We start from the raw sequence: 15,816 nt of genomic DNA, 5'->3' as shown, positions 1-15,816 counted from the left end.
GTGTTTGAAAAAAATTTATACAAGTTTAAGGTGTTTAAATAAAAATTTATACGGGGTCCTCTTCTCAGGAGAGTGAACTGAATACAAGCAACTACGAAGGAACGTAATAACCTTAAATAACAACACAGGTATTGCTATCAAAAAAGAATTATAACACAACAAATAGCACACAGACCTGCATTTGAATACACTAGATGTCATTTCTAGAGAGTGATGACAGATTTATCAGCATTGACAAATATCCATGAAATGAATTTTCTAATGGACCCTTTGAGCTCCTGGTTCCTCATGCTATAGATGACGGGGTTCACTGCTGGAGGAACCACTGAGTACAAAACTGCCACCACCAGATCCAACGATGGGGAGGAGATGGAGGGAGGCTTCAGGCAGGCAAATATGCAAGTACCGATAAAAAGGGAGAGCACGACCAGGTGAGGGAGGCACGTGGAAAAGGCTTTGTGCTGTCCCTGCTCAGAGGGGATCCTCAGCACGGCCCTGAAGATGTGCACATAGGACAGCACAATGAAAATAAAATAAGCACAAACTAAAAAAGAACTAATCATGAGGAGCCAAACTTCCCTGAGGTAGGAGTGTGAGCAAGAGAGTTTGAGGATCTGTGGAAGTTCACAGAAGAACTGATCCACAGCATTGCCCTTGCAGAGGGGTATGGGAAATGCATTGGCAGTGTGCAGCACAGCATGGAGAAAGCCATTGCCCCAGGCAGCTGCCGCCATGCAGACACAAGCCCTGTTGCCCAGAAGGGTCCCGTAGCTCAGGGGTCTGCAGATGGCAACGTAGCGGTCATAGGCCATGATGGTCAGAAGGGTGCACTCTGCTCCAAGGAAGAAGAAAAAAAAAAACCTGGGTAGCACATCCTGCATAGGAGATGTCCGTGCTGTCCCAGAGGGAATTGGCCATGGATTTAGGGACAGTGGTGGAGATGGAGCCCAGGTCGATGAGGGAGAGGTTGAGGAGGAAGAAGTACATGGGGGTGTGGAGGCGGTGGTCACAGGCTATGGCTGTGATGATGAGGCCGTTGCTGAGGAGGGCAGCCAGGTAGATGGCCAAGAAGAGCCAGAAGGTCAAGAGCTGCATCTCTTGCGTGTCTGAGAACACCAGGAGGAGGAACTGTGTGGCGGAGCTGCTGTTAGACATGCATTTGGGCATGGGTGACTGTTGAAGAAGGAAAGACAGTGACATGTTATGAGAGACTTTTCATGGAAGAAAGCTAAAATCTTTCATTTTTTCATTGTGGGTTTTTTCCATTTTTTTTTTCTTTCAGATACTCCTGTTCATCCTGGGGAGTCTTTTCCCAAGGTAGAAATGCTCAGCTTTTCTTTCACGAGACCTGAGTGGCAATAGGATTTGCTGTCACTTACTGCAGGCGGGGGGAAGATGGTCTATCCATCAGTCTTATTCCCAGATACCCAGCACTCACATGTGCTTGAGTTGAAGGCTGATCATAGTTATGTGTTTGCCTCAAAAGAAGCCGGACCTTGCTGAGAGTAGTGGAGTCCATATTCAAAGCTCTCATCTCCAAACTTCTCCCTCTTTCCCAGGGTGCCCGAAGGCAGCCTCCACACTCCATTTCTAGGCAAGGACACGCAGGGCACGTTTCAGCTGGCCACATACGGCTGCTCAGCATCATTTCTATAGTCTTAGCACCTCTGGGGTTTCTTTATGGGTGTCTCGGGTACCACAAAGATGCTGTGACACAGCTGTGTCTGGTGTCAAGCTCACAGCCTGGCAGGACACTGCAGGGAAATGGTCAAGTGTTCTACAGACAGGATCTTCTTTGGGGACAGCCATTCATTTCCCAAGACTACAGCCCACATTTCCTGGAGCCCCACAGGTTAGAAGGGTGCTGGGGCACCTCACTGCCACCCAGAACCTTGCCTGGCATGGCTTGAAGAGTCAGTGTCTCAAAAACTGCACATGTTCTGAAGCTTCAGTGTCTGAAACTCCCCCAAACCCTCAGAGACCCAGAACACGAATAGGAGCAGCACTGACAGGTAGGAAAAGAAAGAGCGGCACCAGGGTCCTTGCACCAAGGGATACACAAAGAGAGAAAGTCATCACCTCAAGCAGCTGTGCCTGCAGCCTTCGGGACACCAATGCTGTGAGACAGTCGCATTCAGCCCTTGCGCACTGCAGAGGGAAATGGGCCCATGGCTGGAGAGAGGCACCTCTCCTCTGCCAGAGCTCTGGCTGCAGCGCGGGCGGCTGATGCCTTGTGCCCCACGGCCATGAGCACAGAGGCTTAGCTGGGTCAGAGAGGGGGCATAGGGGCTTGCTCAGAGGAGGGGTCTGCCCTGGAGGGGATGACAGGGAATTTTCCCAATTCTCTTTCCCATGACATTATGGCTTTTAGTTTTGTGTTCTTCCCTGCCCACACCTCTGCTTCCTGGACCTTTCCCACCTGCTTCTCTGTTCCCACATCATTTTCCTCACAGCAAATGCTGAGAGAACCCCTCTCACCATCTGTGTGCTCAGTTCTACCCTACAGAAAATTCCCCATGGGAGGGAACAGTCTAGGGACACTTCGCTGCTTGCAGGTGGTAAAGAGCAGGTCAGACAAACCATGATGCTGTCAGCACAGGTGATGCTGGTGCTGCCTGCAGGCTTAGGGGGAGCTGAAGGCAGTTTATGAGGTTCCTAGCAGACCTACTGATCATGCCACACAATGGTTAGAAACTTTCAGTCACTTGTAAAATTAGAAGCTCCTTTCCCCTTTACAACTCCACAGCATGAATCAAGGGAAGAACCTTCCTTTCCAGGTAATCCCTGCCTGGACCCTCCTCTTCAAAGGAAGCTCCTCAGAAGGAGGAAGGAGCCCTCAGAAGTGCCCTGAGGATGATCTGGAGCTCTGAGCAGCGCTGACTCATGCAGCAGCCTCTGAGAGCAGAAGGACCCTACCCTGCCCTACCACTCCTGCCACCCAGAGCTGCTCCCCACAGCACCATGGGGAGCTCCCGGGCACACTGAGTGGTGATCCTGGCAGGTGACAGAGTTCCTGCCCTGTCTCAGAGTCCCCTGGGGTGCAGGGACTCTGTTCAGATCCTGGGGCACCCCTGCATGCACCCCTAAGTTGGCACAGCTGCAGCCATCCCTGGGAGGAGGCAGACATCCTGCCCTGTCCCTCTGATGGTGCATCAGGCAATCGCTGCCCTGGAGCACGTCCTCCTCCTCTATACCATCAGAACTAGGTAAGCCGTCCTGACAGGTCCTATAAGCTGTCACATGTGTCAGGTCTAGGAGACACTTCCAGGAACAAAACTGCATTGCCCTGCAGCCAGAGTCTTACCGCATCAGGGGCTGTGAAGATGTCTTCCTCCATGAGCTCTCAGCATCCTCCCACCCCACACTGCCTTCAATGTCCCTCTCACTCCTCTTGTCTACCCTCGCTGCCTGCAGGCAGTGCCCTCAGCCCTGCTGCGCTTGGCAGAGGAGCTGCTCCTGGGCAGAGCTCTCTCTTTGCAGTGCTGTGCAGTTGCCATGAGCTCCCTCCATCCCAGGAGCCCAGCCCAGCTCAGCAGCTGAGGACCAGCCCAAGGCAGCACTTACTCTGTCCCTCTGGGCTCCCTCCAGATGTCCCTGGGGGTCCAGGTGAATTGGCTGTGAAACAGGCTGAAGTCATCACTGATGTTGCCTCCCTCAGCTGGTGAGAAGCACTTCTTTCCAGAAGAGCCATTTCTCCTAATCAGAGTACAGCTGGGCATAAGAGTCACTTTTCCTTGTCCCACTATGAGACAGGACACCCAGACGGTTACAGGGAAGGATCTCCTTCACCCCTGCTGAGGGAAGGGATTCTGCTCAGTCAGCTGAGGCATCTGATCCTTGGTTTTCTGTTCTGGGGCTGAAAGAGGACTCGGCTCCCTCTATGCCTGCCACAAACCAATGGGAGGCAAGATTCTTCTTCCCTCACTTCAGGTGGGCAGAAAATGGGACCATGCTGCCTGGGAGCTGCTTGTGTCATCTCCCATGGTAATTACTGGAGACAGATGCCAGGAGTGGCCTGTTCAGACTCAAACCCCTGGTGACACCTGGTGTACCAGAGGTGGTCCAAGATCCCCACAGGTGACTGAAAACTCTAACAGAGGAATTAACAGGAACAGGATGATATCCGGGAGCATTGTCTTTGAGGCTGTTGACAGACTCCTTTGCCCAACTGAAACCACAGCAGGTGTCCAATGGGAAACTGACCCTGACCCTCCGGAGCACGTGTAGGGCAGCCAGTGGAGGTATTCATCTGAGTCATGTGCCATACAGAGAGCTAAGTTTCCCTCTTATTTCCATCAGCTGTATGTACTAATTCTCTGCTGAGTCTAGTGGAAGGTTTCTCATGTTCATCCACGCATTCCTTTCTGGAATTCAGGGCAGCTCTGCAATTTAATGTTGAAGTCTGGGCCCACATGGCTAAGATGCCATGGCTGGCAGAGAAAACACAGGAGACCTACAGAAAAGCAATTCCCATTCAGAGTGGTTGGATGACAGACACCCAGACTGTATCACAGACAGATTTGATTGGCAAATCCAATTTAAGGGATTATTTTTGAGACAAATTGGACAATCAGCCACCATCGATTTAACTATTCCTGTCATTCCTACACACACTGCAGATGATTTTAAACTCTAGACCATAGCATCTACACCCCAATGTGTCTGCGCATGCTTTTCTTTCGCAAGTTCTAACATGACTTGAGGGGTTACTATTCCCTGCTTTTCTGGCGTTACCCACCACCCTTGTGTATTTTGTGGTGCTTTTAATTCTTCCGTCAATTGCTCATCCAATTTACTATATTTTGGTTTCAGATTCGGGATTTTCATCTGTTTTACTGGTACTAGTGCAAGGATACCTCATTCCGCAGCCTCTTTTGCCGTTTTATCTGCCAATCAATTACCTGTGTTTACAGCTGTCTGACCAAATTGATGAGCCTTGCAATGCATTACTGCCACTTCCTTTGGCTCATGCACCTCTTCTAAGAGCTGGAGGATTTCTTCTTTATGTTTTATCGATGATCCTTGGACTGAGAGCAGTCCTCTTTCTTTCCAGGTAGCCCCATGAGCGTGAATCACACCAAATGCACATTTGGAATCACCCGTATATTTACCCTCTTTCCTTCTGCCATTCGCAAGGCTTGCGTCAAAGCCACCAGTTCTGCTTTCTGTGCCGAGGTATTTGCAGGCAGCGTTCCTGACTCCAGTACCTTGGTGGTGGTGACAGCAGCGTATCCAGCCGTTCGTCTTCCTTCTTTCACAAAGCTGCTTCCATCCATAAATAACTCCAAATCAGGATTTTCCAGAGGTTCATCTTTTCAGGTCCGATCTGCTGGAATAGACTTGTTCAACAGTTAGCAAGCAGTCATGTTCTAGACTTCCTGTCGGATTTTCCATCGACAGAAACATTGCTGGATTTACAACAGTTGTGGTTTTCAATTCCACATCATATTGTTCCAGCAAGACAGCCTGATATTTCAGCATTCTTCTGGGGGATAGCCAATGACCCTCCTTTTGTTCTAAAACAGTTACCACCATGTGTGGTACATACACCACCATCTTTTGGCCCATAGTCAATTCTCGAGCTTCCTGAATCAGCAATACCATTGCTGCCACAGCGCGCAAACATCCCGGTCATCCTTTACTGACATTGTCGAGTTGTTTAGAGAAGTATCCTACTGGCCACTTCCAGGATCCCAGACGTTGTGCCAGCACTCCAAGGGCCAGATGTTGCCTCTCATGTACAAACAGCTCCAAAGTTTTGGTTAGATCAGGTAAACCCAAAGTAGGGGCCATCATCAATGCCTTTTTAAGTTCCCTAAATGATTTTTGGCATTTAGGCCATCCTGTAGCAAGGTTCTCCCATTCAAAAGCAAATATGCTTTGACTTTGTATATCCAGAGGTGTGCAAAAAAAGGCATCCTTTAAATCTAGTACAGTAAACCATTTATGTTCCTCTTTAGAGACGTCAGCAAAGTATAAGGATTGGCTACTACTGGATGTATATCTTGAACTATCTGGTTTATAGCTCTTAAATCCTGGACTAGCCGATATTCCTTTCCTCCAGATTTTCTTACCGGTAATATAGGAGTGTTATATTCTGACTCGCATTTTACCAAAAGTCCATATTCCAAAATTTTCATGATTAACCTCTCCAATCCTTCTCGAGTCTCCCATTTAAGAGGATATTGTTTTTGTCTTACCGGTTTGGATCCAGGTTTTAAGGTCACTTTTACCGGTTCTGCCAATTTGGACTGTCCCGGAACTTCATTTGCCCAAACCAAGGGGGTCACTGCGTTTTCCACCTCTTCTGGAATTTGCTTCTCCTTAGGGGAATCCTGTAACATAAACACTCTCGCCTCTATGGCTTTTGAGTCTGGTATTAATAGTTTAGTTTCCCCATTCTTAAAAGTTATTTGTGCCTCTAATTTACTTAGCAAGTCTCGCCCTAATAAAGGCAGAGGGCATTCAGGCATATATAAAAACTGGTGTGTTACCCACTGTTTTCCCAACTTAAATTTCAATGGTTCCAAAAAAGGCCGATTTTCTCTTTGTCCTGTCGCACCAACGACATCTACCGACTGATGACTGCATTTTCATTTACATGTGTTTAATACCGAATAAGTGGCTCCCGTATCTACTAAAAATTCTATTTCTTCATTCCCTAGCTTTCATGTAACCAGGGGTTCAGCTAGGGTTGACTCTCCCGGTCCTCTTCATGATTTCTCATTTAAGTCATCAATTTGATCGCATGAAGAGTCGTATCTAATTCCCCAGCCTTAGGACATTCCCTCTTCCAGTGCCCATGCTCCTTACAAATAACACATTGGTCCGGTGTTAATCGAGGATTTATCCTTCCTCTTTCTCCAACATTCATCCCTCTCCCTCTTCCTCTACCTCTCCTATTATTCCCAGTCAGAGCTGCCAATAACTTCCTATCCCTCCGGGCCTGTTTTACTTCTTTTTCTTTTTCTCTATTATTATATACAGTCCAAGCTACTTCAAGCATCTTACCCAAATCTCTAGACTCAGGTCCTTCTAATTTCTGGAGCTTTTTTCTAATATCAGGGGCTGATTGACACATAAATACGGAGGCCAACTGTGATGCTTCCTCTGGTTTTTCTGGGTCCAGATTAGTATATTTTCGGGCAGTTTCCTTCAGTCTCTCCATGAAGGCTGAAGGGGATTCATTTAATTCCTGCCTTACTTCATAAATTTTTGACCAATTTATCGCTTTTGGCATCGCATGTTTAACACCAAACAAAATCCACCTCTGATATCTGGTCAATATCCCCCTGGGTCCCAGCTGATTCGGGTCCCAGTCAGTATCCGAGGAGGGGAAGTTCTGATCTACCTTTCCCTGAAAATCTCCATGGGAGTGGGCTCCTTCTACCTGTTTCCTAGCAGTATTCAGTACCATTCTTTTTTCCGCGTCATCAAGCAAAGTGTCTAAAATCACCTGCAAATCATTCCAATCAGGGTCCTGGGTCCTAATTATTGTCTCAAAAACCTTTGCTACTCTCTCAGGGTCTTCTCGATAAGTGCCTGCTACCTCTTTCCATGACCTTAAATCAGTTATTGAAAATGGAACTTTTACTGTCACCGGACCAGTATTTCCTACTGCCTCTCAGAGAGGGGCCTGGAGGGGAGCTGGTTCCACTACCCCTCCTGTTCTTCCCCGCCTTCTTCCTGAAACCGGACTAAATCCTCCCGCTCCCTCCCCCAGAGGAGAGGCGGAAGGGCTACCGATCTCGGATTCCTGTTCCTCCTGATTATCCCCCCGTCTCCGACGGGGTGCTACCATTAGCTAAACATCGTCCTCCTCAGACTCAAATTTCAAACACTTTTTCCCGACGCTACAATTGGCGCAGCATTTCTTTAAACCTTTTTCACATTGTCCCTTTCCCAAAGCCATTACCATAGAAACGCGCGGATGTATCCCACACTGCCTCTGCCATTCCAGATGATTTCTCAATGAGAAAAACAAATCTACATATGTCACTTCTTCCCATTTGCCTTCCCTTTTATGGAACGACATCAATTGCAAAATGGTATTATAACACAGTGTCCCATCCTCCGGCCACTTCTCCCCATCATCCAGAGTATATAACGGCCACCAATGATTACAATACTCAATTAACTGTTTCCGAGTTAAAGGGTCCTCCCCCAGCTCTTTCCAGTGTTTTAAAATACATCCCAAAGGCGTGCCCCGTGGGATGGGTCTTTTACTCGGAAAGGTGCCCATCCTTCAAATGACCAGTGGTAGTGATTGTGCACTACATCACAGACACTAGCCAGAGGGATCTCAAACCTTGTTGGAGCTCCCTTTGGGATCCCATCCCCCTACTGAGATCTTGGAGACTTCAACCCCCTGTTGAAGACCTCACCCTTGGGCCCCGCTCCACCGGCTTTCACAGAGCAGAGATTTTTCACAAAGGTACCTTTTTAGCCTAACTCTGCGTGGCTTTTACTGCGACTTACGAGCAGGCATGTGTTATACCTAAAGAATGTCTTAATTAAATTCCAGGGGACTTACTTGGAATCCTTTGGTCCGGGGATCAGAGGTTCTCCTCGAGAATCCCTCGATGCCGGCTGGAGGTCCCGTGATCCTGCGGATCCGTCGGTATTCACAAGCAGGGTCCCATCTGGGTCACCAGAAACTGTCACCGAAAATCCAGGAATAAAACCTCGTCACACCAATGTAGTGTTAACAGCCAGGCATTCTTTATTGCTGCGCCGGATGCACGGGGGATAATTCCACCGAACGTGCATACCCCGTACCCCTTCCGTGCAGTCTATATAGATCAAAATATACATATTTATCTGATTACATGAGCCCTTCCTTTCATGGTCAAATCAGTCCATTTTCATACACTCCTCCCACCCACGCTTGCGCAGTGCCTCCTAGTGGTGGTCGTCGGGGGTCCCAAGATGCAGTCTTATCCTCTTCATCACAGTTTCTGTGCAAACTCAGTTTTCTTCTGGCTCTTGTCCCTGCGGCATGGGTCATCTTGACCAGTTCTGGGCAACTGCTAGTTTTAATTAAAACTAACTTCTTTGGGGGAGATGTATGACTTTTTGCTTCAGTTAATTTACACAATAGATAGGTACCACAAATGCACCTGCAACTATTAGGTAACGCTATTTCTATTAAAAATCTCCCTCCACCACTATTGTTTAACATTAATGATTACCTAGGGACTAAACCCTCTGTTCCCAGACCTAATGTCCAGATGGGCAGGGCTGTAGCAGGGACATTGCAGCATTGTTCATATTTATGGTTAACTGATTCCATCACCCTGGTTACAGTATCAGCTCATCTTGCAGCCCTTACCATCCTCTGCAAGTATCAAGACTACGGGAGCTTTGGCTTTGTCATCATTGCCACATCCACAGAAACGGTTTCTAAATTCCCCCTTTGTATCTTCTACTGTTTCCAGCTCCTGTGTTCTGCCTTTTTGCCGTGGAACTCAAACAGCTCACGTCCTCAGCCTCCTGAGAAGAATGCTTCTCTTCATGAGTGTTCAGATAGATCATTCTTGTGCTCTGAGGAGGCTGTAAGCTTTATCAGATTTCCTGATCTCCTTCCCCCTGCAGAGCTGCTTCCCACTTTCCTGTTGCCTTCAGAGGCGTGGCAACCTGGTTCAGGAACGGCATGGCGACAAACCCCAGGCCGCTCGGGCCATCAGCTCACAGACACCAAAGTGGTGGGTGGCAAATGGCGTTTATTGGTGAGTAGCACAGCATTATATAGCTTGGGTTTACAGTGTCACTTCCGTCTGCTTACGTCACAGGCTAAACGCTATTGGCTATTCAGAGAGGGGCCCTGTCTTTCCGTACAGCGCGACATCTTCCAACCGCAAGCTCTAACTATCCACATTTCCCCCCTCCTTATGTTTAACAAAATAGGTTAATATGAAAATTTTTGTACTCAGGTTTAAGATTTAAGTTTAATATTTAGTTCTGAGATTTACTCGTTAGACACAACTATAAGACTTAACGTTAACTAACTTAAACTTCAAGTAAAGAATGTAAGTGTCAAAATCTTATGATAACAAACATAAGGCACATTAGACAAATGTATTTCTAAATTAGCTGAAATATAACAATTTTAACACTTTTAAAAAGTATATGCCATAAACTTGAATAAAAAACATAAGGCACAGTAAACGGGTGAAAGTTGAGGTAACTTTAGGGATAACTGGGGGTAGCACTGGGTAGGTACATTTTTAAAGCAGCTGCTGGTGTTCTACCAACATAATGTTAACTTTCTCTAGCCGGCTCTTGACGAACGACACGATTCTATTCAGTATGCAGGGTCCAAAAATTAGTGTCATCATGATCATCGCGATCGGTCCTACTGTTATGTTTTCTCTTATCACTCGATCACTTGCAAGGTCCCGTAGGATCCACCTGTATGGCTGATGGTGATGGTAATCTAGTTCTGCCTGTCCTATAGTGACAAGCTCCAAAATCAGGATCACACAAAGGCATCGTAGTCCCCCTTTGCGAAGGCTATTATGCCGTTGTCTGGGTTCTGCCAGTGAGGAACTTCCAGGCTTGGACAGGACACTTGCCGACTCGTCATCTTCTTTTGTCACCGCGGTGTACGGGTCACGGGGGTGTCCGATGATCCGGCCCTGTGAACAAAAACTCACAGTTTTCATTAGTTTTATTCTGGAGGTCTGGTTTAACGGACTTAAGTGGACACCACTTAACTTTTCCATCTTTTTTGACAGCGGCAGGGTTAGATGCTCTTCCTTCGCGACATGCTTAATCATGTCCGCGATGCTTGACCCCGCCGGTAGCGATCGCAGGATTTCTTTGGTTGTTGAATTACACTGCTGACGCAAAAATTCTGCCATGACTGGGCCTTTTGCCTCCGCAGGCAAGGCCGAAGAGTCGACCGCCGCTTGGAGACGATACACAAATGGTGTAAAGCTCTCAATTTCACTTTGCTTTATTGTGGACCATAGTGATGGTTTGGCAATGACTCTAGAGGCTGTGCGAATAGCTTCTGTGGCCGCACGAGTAGTTGTAATAACTTCATGGGCCCGCAGGCCCTGGGCTTGCGCCTGGGGGGTAATCTTTGTGGGATCTGTGCCCATTAACCGCTGCGGGCTGGAGCCATGCAGTGGATGATCTGCCCCAGTTACTTGGGCTAGTTGCCTCACACAGTTGTCCTCCCAATCTTTTTTAAAAACGATCATCCCTGCCTCGTCAAAGATTAATCTACAAGTCTGTTTTATATCGAACGGGAGCATATCATCTCCCCCGAAGACACCATCTATGAGGGTGGAGACCATGGCAGAATTAAGCCCTTTATCCGCGATTGCTTTAACAATCGCTTGTATATCCTTAGGGTTTATTGGCGAGTGGACCCTCTGTCCCCCGTCCGTCACCCGGACCGGGAACGCTAGCGCGGCCGATGGGGCCCAGTCGGAGCAGGCAATCTTTATTTTCCTCCAGTCCGTGAGAGGGATTTCTCCCCCTCGCGGTTCCTGTTTAATTTGGATGGGGATATTTTGGCTCTTGACTTTGTCTATCTCTGTTTTCTCCTCTGCTAAGTTTGAATCAGTTGCGAGCCACTCGTCCCAGCTAGTGTCTGATTTGGAGTCGGAACTCGACTGACTGGTTACTTTCGGTTTCCAGTGCCTTTGTGTCGGGCTTTGGCCCTGCCCGCTTCCTTTGTGGGCGGGCCGTTCCCTCCCTCTTGACTCGCCCCGCCTTCCGCTCAGCGGGGTGTTTACCCGATAAGAGCATTTTTTGAAATGCACGTTCTGATTGGTTCTCTGCCCCTCGCTCGTTTTCTTGTCCCCTTTTTGGTCGCTCCTATCACCCTTTTCTTTCTTGTTCTCCTCCCCCTCCCGTTTGTGTGCGCTTGTTAATTCTAGCACTCCTTCCCTGTTCGCGCCAAGGGCATTTTCGCCCCGCCCTTCTCCTTTGTGCTTGGCGCCATCTTGGGGCGCATAGGGCGGTGGTTTAGCCCAGACTTCTTCAGACTCTGTTTTTTTCGCGGTGCCCCTAGCCTCCTCGGCTAACCCGCCCCAGAAGGATTTAACTCGTTTCTGTCCCTCCGTAAGTGGGTCGGGGTTCGGGAATAGAGGGGACGTGTCGCCCTCTTGCTGATTTTTAGGCTCAGCAGAGCCGTTATCGTCTGGGGGGTGCAAATTCTGTGTGGCTGCCCCGATTCCCAATTTTGGGGTGGCCAACAAACAGTTCTTTGCCGCCCTCCAGGTCTCCTGTTCCTGTATGGCCTTCTGCAGGGCCTGCACGACTTTCCCCCACGACTTAAGGTTTTTCCCACAACCCGAGGACATCGTCTCCTCGGCTAACGCTTTAGTGCACTTATCCCACACCTCAGGGTGGAGAATATCCACCGGCTGGTCAATGACCCCAATTTGCAAAAGCCTCACAACTGCGAGAGTAAAATCTTTGGGCTTACAATCAATACCCCACTGCTTATGTAATTGCGATACGACCTTCACAAGGGCTTCCATCCTCCTTGTCGGTCCGGGAGCATCCTCCCCGCCAGGCTGGTCCTGCCGCTCCGGCCGCCATTCACCCGACTCCAGGCGAGTCTTTCCCGGGTTTCTGCACCACTTGTTGCCTTCAGAGGCGTGGCGACCTGGTTCAGGAACGGCACGGCAACCAACCCCAGGCCGCTCGGGCCATCAGCTCACAGACGCCAATGTGGTGGATGGCAAATGGCGTTTATTGGTGAGTAGCACAGCACTATATAGCTTAGGTTTACGGTGTCACTTCCGTCTGCTTACGTCACAGGCTAAACGCTATTGGCTATTCAGAGAGGGGCCCTGTCTTTCCGTACAGCGCGACATCTTCCGATCGTCAAGCCCTAACTATCCACACACGACACTACCAATATCAGTCTCCCAGGTATGTCAAAATCTTCGTCTCTGGAGTTCACCCATCTGTACTCCACTACTGGCCTTCCTCACTCCTGGCACCTGGGACCCCACCATTCTCTGGTCACGACAGCCAAGGCAGACACTGATGATCACATCCCTGATCCCGGAGCCAGGGCCAGGTCCTGGTGAGCATCACGCTTCTCAGCCCACTTGGCAGCTGTGTTAACAAGTTGTCCCAAGATCCTCCAGACTGCTGACACCCTGTTTCCTTGCCTGGCTGGGGAAAGCCAGGGCAGTTACTGTCCCCCATGGGAACCTGCTCATTGACCTGAGACTTCCTCGGGTTGCAGACAGAAGACTTCTTCTGCTTCCTCACCCTGCTCAAGTAGTTTGTAACTGCCAAAACAAAGTCACTCTTGCTGACTTCTCCTCTCATCCTCACTCATAAAAGCTAATCAAACAGGTTACCCAGGTCTTAGAGGAGCTCCATATATCTGAGGTGCTCCTTCACGCAGAGAGCATCCCCCTGGTACTCATCCTCCCTGCGGCAGAGCCTGTATCCTTCTACTGCATCACCCAAGCTCAGAAATCTGTCCCACCACATCTCAAGTAATCTAAAAACTTCACAGTACTGTGACAAGTCATGGGGCTTCAGCTCCTCCTGCCCGTGCTCCAGCTCCTCCTGTCCATGCACATTCGGGTTGCAACATCTCAGCTGTCGCACCAAGGTAGAGCACAGACTGCTCACAGGGAAAACTGAGCTCTGCTCCTGACCAGAAGACCACTGTAGACTGAGCAGTTCGTGCTGCGCTGCATAGATCGCTCAGCAGCAGGACAACCTCAGCAGCTCGATGTCACAGTGGAGCCTGCAGGCAGCTCCCACCCAGTACTGACCATTCCACCACCTGCGTGGCCTTGTCTCCATCTAGCCATGTAGCATGAAGTTCTCATGAGAACATCCTTTCTGTTGGATTTAGAGATGATGAACAGAGTTGTTACCTTGCAGGGAAATACAAGAAGAGGTTGAATGACTGAAATAAGACACTTTTTTTCTGTGGAGAGGGTCTGCAAGGCATTCTGCATGTGGATAGGATTACCATTTGATGCTACACCACCCAGGCATCCCACCACCTAAAAGGAAGAAAGACTATCAATACTTTTCTCTCCTTACAATCTTAGTCCTAACAGCATTTTACCTCACAGAATCAGAGTACCTTTCTTAACTAGGATCATAACAGACCAGCACCTCCTGGTAAAAAAACTCTCTAGGCATACTAAGGTGCAGTTCCTCTGCTCCCATGGACTGGTAAGGCCGTAGTCTGCAAAACTAACCACTGGCCTGATCCCCACCCACCACTGGTTGTTGTGCTCCTGAGTCCTGCCTCAAAGCTCAAAGGCCTGGGAGACCTTGGTGGCGGTAACGGAGGCAAAGAGGTCATAGACTATGTGAGATCTAGCTAGACCTCCTCTTACTAAATTCAGCAGTGGCCCCACACTCCCTGTTTCTTCTTTACCTCTTCCTAATGCAGCACAGCTCATTTTGGTGCCTGTTGCATTACCTTTTCAGTTGGAATTCAGTTAAGGATTAATGCTTTAAAGAATAAGGATTCTAGCTGGCCTGGAGGAGGCTTTGCTTGAGGACAAGATGTATCCAGGCACACTGCAAAAAGGATTGTGCTGTTCCTCGACAGTGTCATCGTAGGTGTGAGTAACGAGCCCAGTTTTTTGTGCTTTGTGTTTACACAATACCTGTAGCTACTGGATAGAGGAGGGACAGACCTTGCCTCTCTAATGGCACCTGATGGCTGATAGCTCTGACTGAAGGCATCAGTCAATGGCACAGAGGTACCAAATCGCACTCTTTGTGATGCCATCTGGAGGGACCTGTCACACACACCCCAAAGGGAAACTGCTTTCCTCTAGGTCCTCTGCTGTCCCTGCCAGCCCTGGCATCACATGTAGCTTTGTGGGCCTGGATTTGGACATGAAACTGAGTGGCTGCCCTAAATTCTCAGTGTCAACATGGGGATAAACATGAAACAACTGCCGATGTAGTCAGTGGTGATCTAGTAAATACAGCAGAAGGATGAGAGAGACTGAGCTCTTCCTATGGTACAGGACACGAACTACTCAGATGACTGCCTCTGTAGGCCACCCTGAACATGATTAGTAGCGACAGGTTCAACTGCCCTTATTTTGGGCATCAGCTGTCATTTCCTTTGGCGAAAGCAGCCTCTAAGAGGATGCGCCCAGATGTTGCCCTGTCTCTACAAACTGCTCCGTTTGTACCTGCACATATCTTAGACCACCTCTGCCATCTCACATGCCAGCAGACAGCTTCATCTGAACTCCTCAGTTTTGGTCTTCAATTCCATTAGTTAGCATGGGAGCTTCGAAAAGGAGCTCACCTGCAGGTGCCCATTTAATGCCCACCTGAAGAGAGACAAGAGGAATCCCACCTCCTGTGGGGTTGTGGCAGGCACTGGGGGGAGCTGAATCCCCTTTGAGTCCCAGGACTACAGACCCAGGATGAGATGCCTCAGTTGACTCATCTGAATGCCTTCCATCAGCAGGGGTGAAGGAGATCCCAGCCTGTCCTGCTCTGGCTGTCCTGCCTAAAGATGGGATAAGAAAAGGGGATACTTGGAGCTAACTCTTTTGGTGATAGGAGAAGTGCCACTGCTGAAATTGTGTCTCTGGAGCTGAGGGAGAAAATATCAGTGATTGCTTCAGTTTGTTTCACAGCAAGTTGTCCTGGAGACCAAGAGACACCTCAAGGGAGGCCAGAGTGGGTAGACATAATGCTGCCTTGGGCTGGTTCTGTGCTGCTGAGCTGAACTGGGCTCCTGGCAACCAGGTAGCTCTGCAGAGAGACAGCTGTGCCCAGGAGCAGCTCCTCTGCAAAGCACAACAGGGCTGAGGGCACTGCCTGCAGGCAGCAAGGGGAGAG

The 15,816-nt window shown here is 48.9% G+C and overlaps 1 protein-coding gene across 1 annotated transcript in view; it reads right to left on the bottom strand.

The window, feature by feature from the left end:
• Window positions 1-203: 203 nt before the first annotated feature.
• Window positions 204-15,816, bottom strand: part of LOC142363309 (olfactory receptor 14C36-like) — a 131,009-nt gene continuing 115,396 nt past the window's right edge. The window contains exon 2 of the mRNA XM_075436848.1: window positions 204-771. Within this exon, the coding sequence (XP_075292963.1) occupies window positions 204-771 (568 nt within the window). The remainder of the gene's footprint in view (window positions 772-15,816) is intronic.

This window comes from Opisthocomus hoazin, chromosome 15, assembly GCF_030867145.1.
Source record: "Opisthocomus hoazin isolate bOpiHoa1 chromosome 15, bOpiHoa1.hap1, whole genome shotgun sequence".
Lineage (NCBI taxonomy): Eukaryota > Metazoa > Chordata > Aves > Opisthocomiformes > Opisthocomidae > Opisthocomus > Opisthocomus hoazin.
The sequence above is the reverse complement of the archived record's forward strand: the minus strand, read 5'-3'. Positions and strand labels throughout refer to the sequence as shown.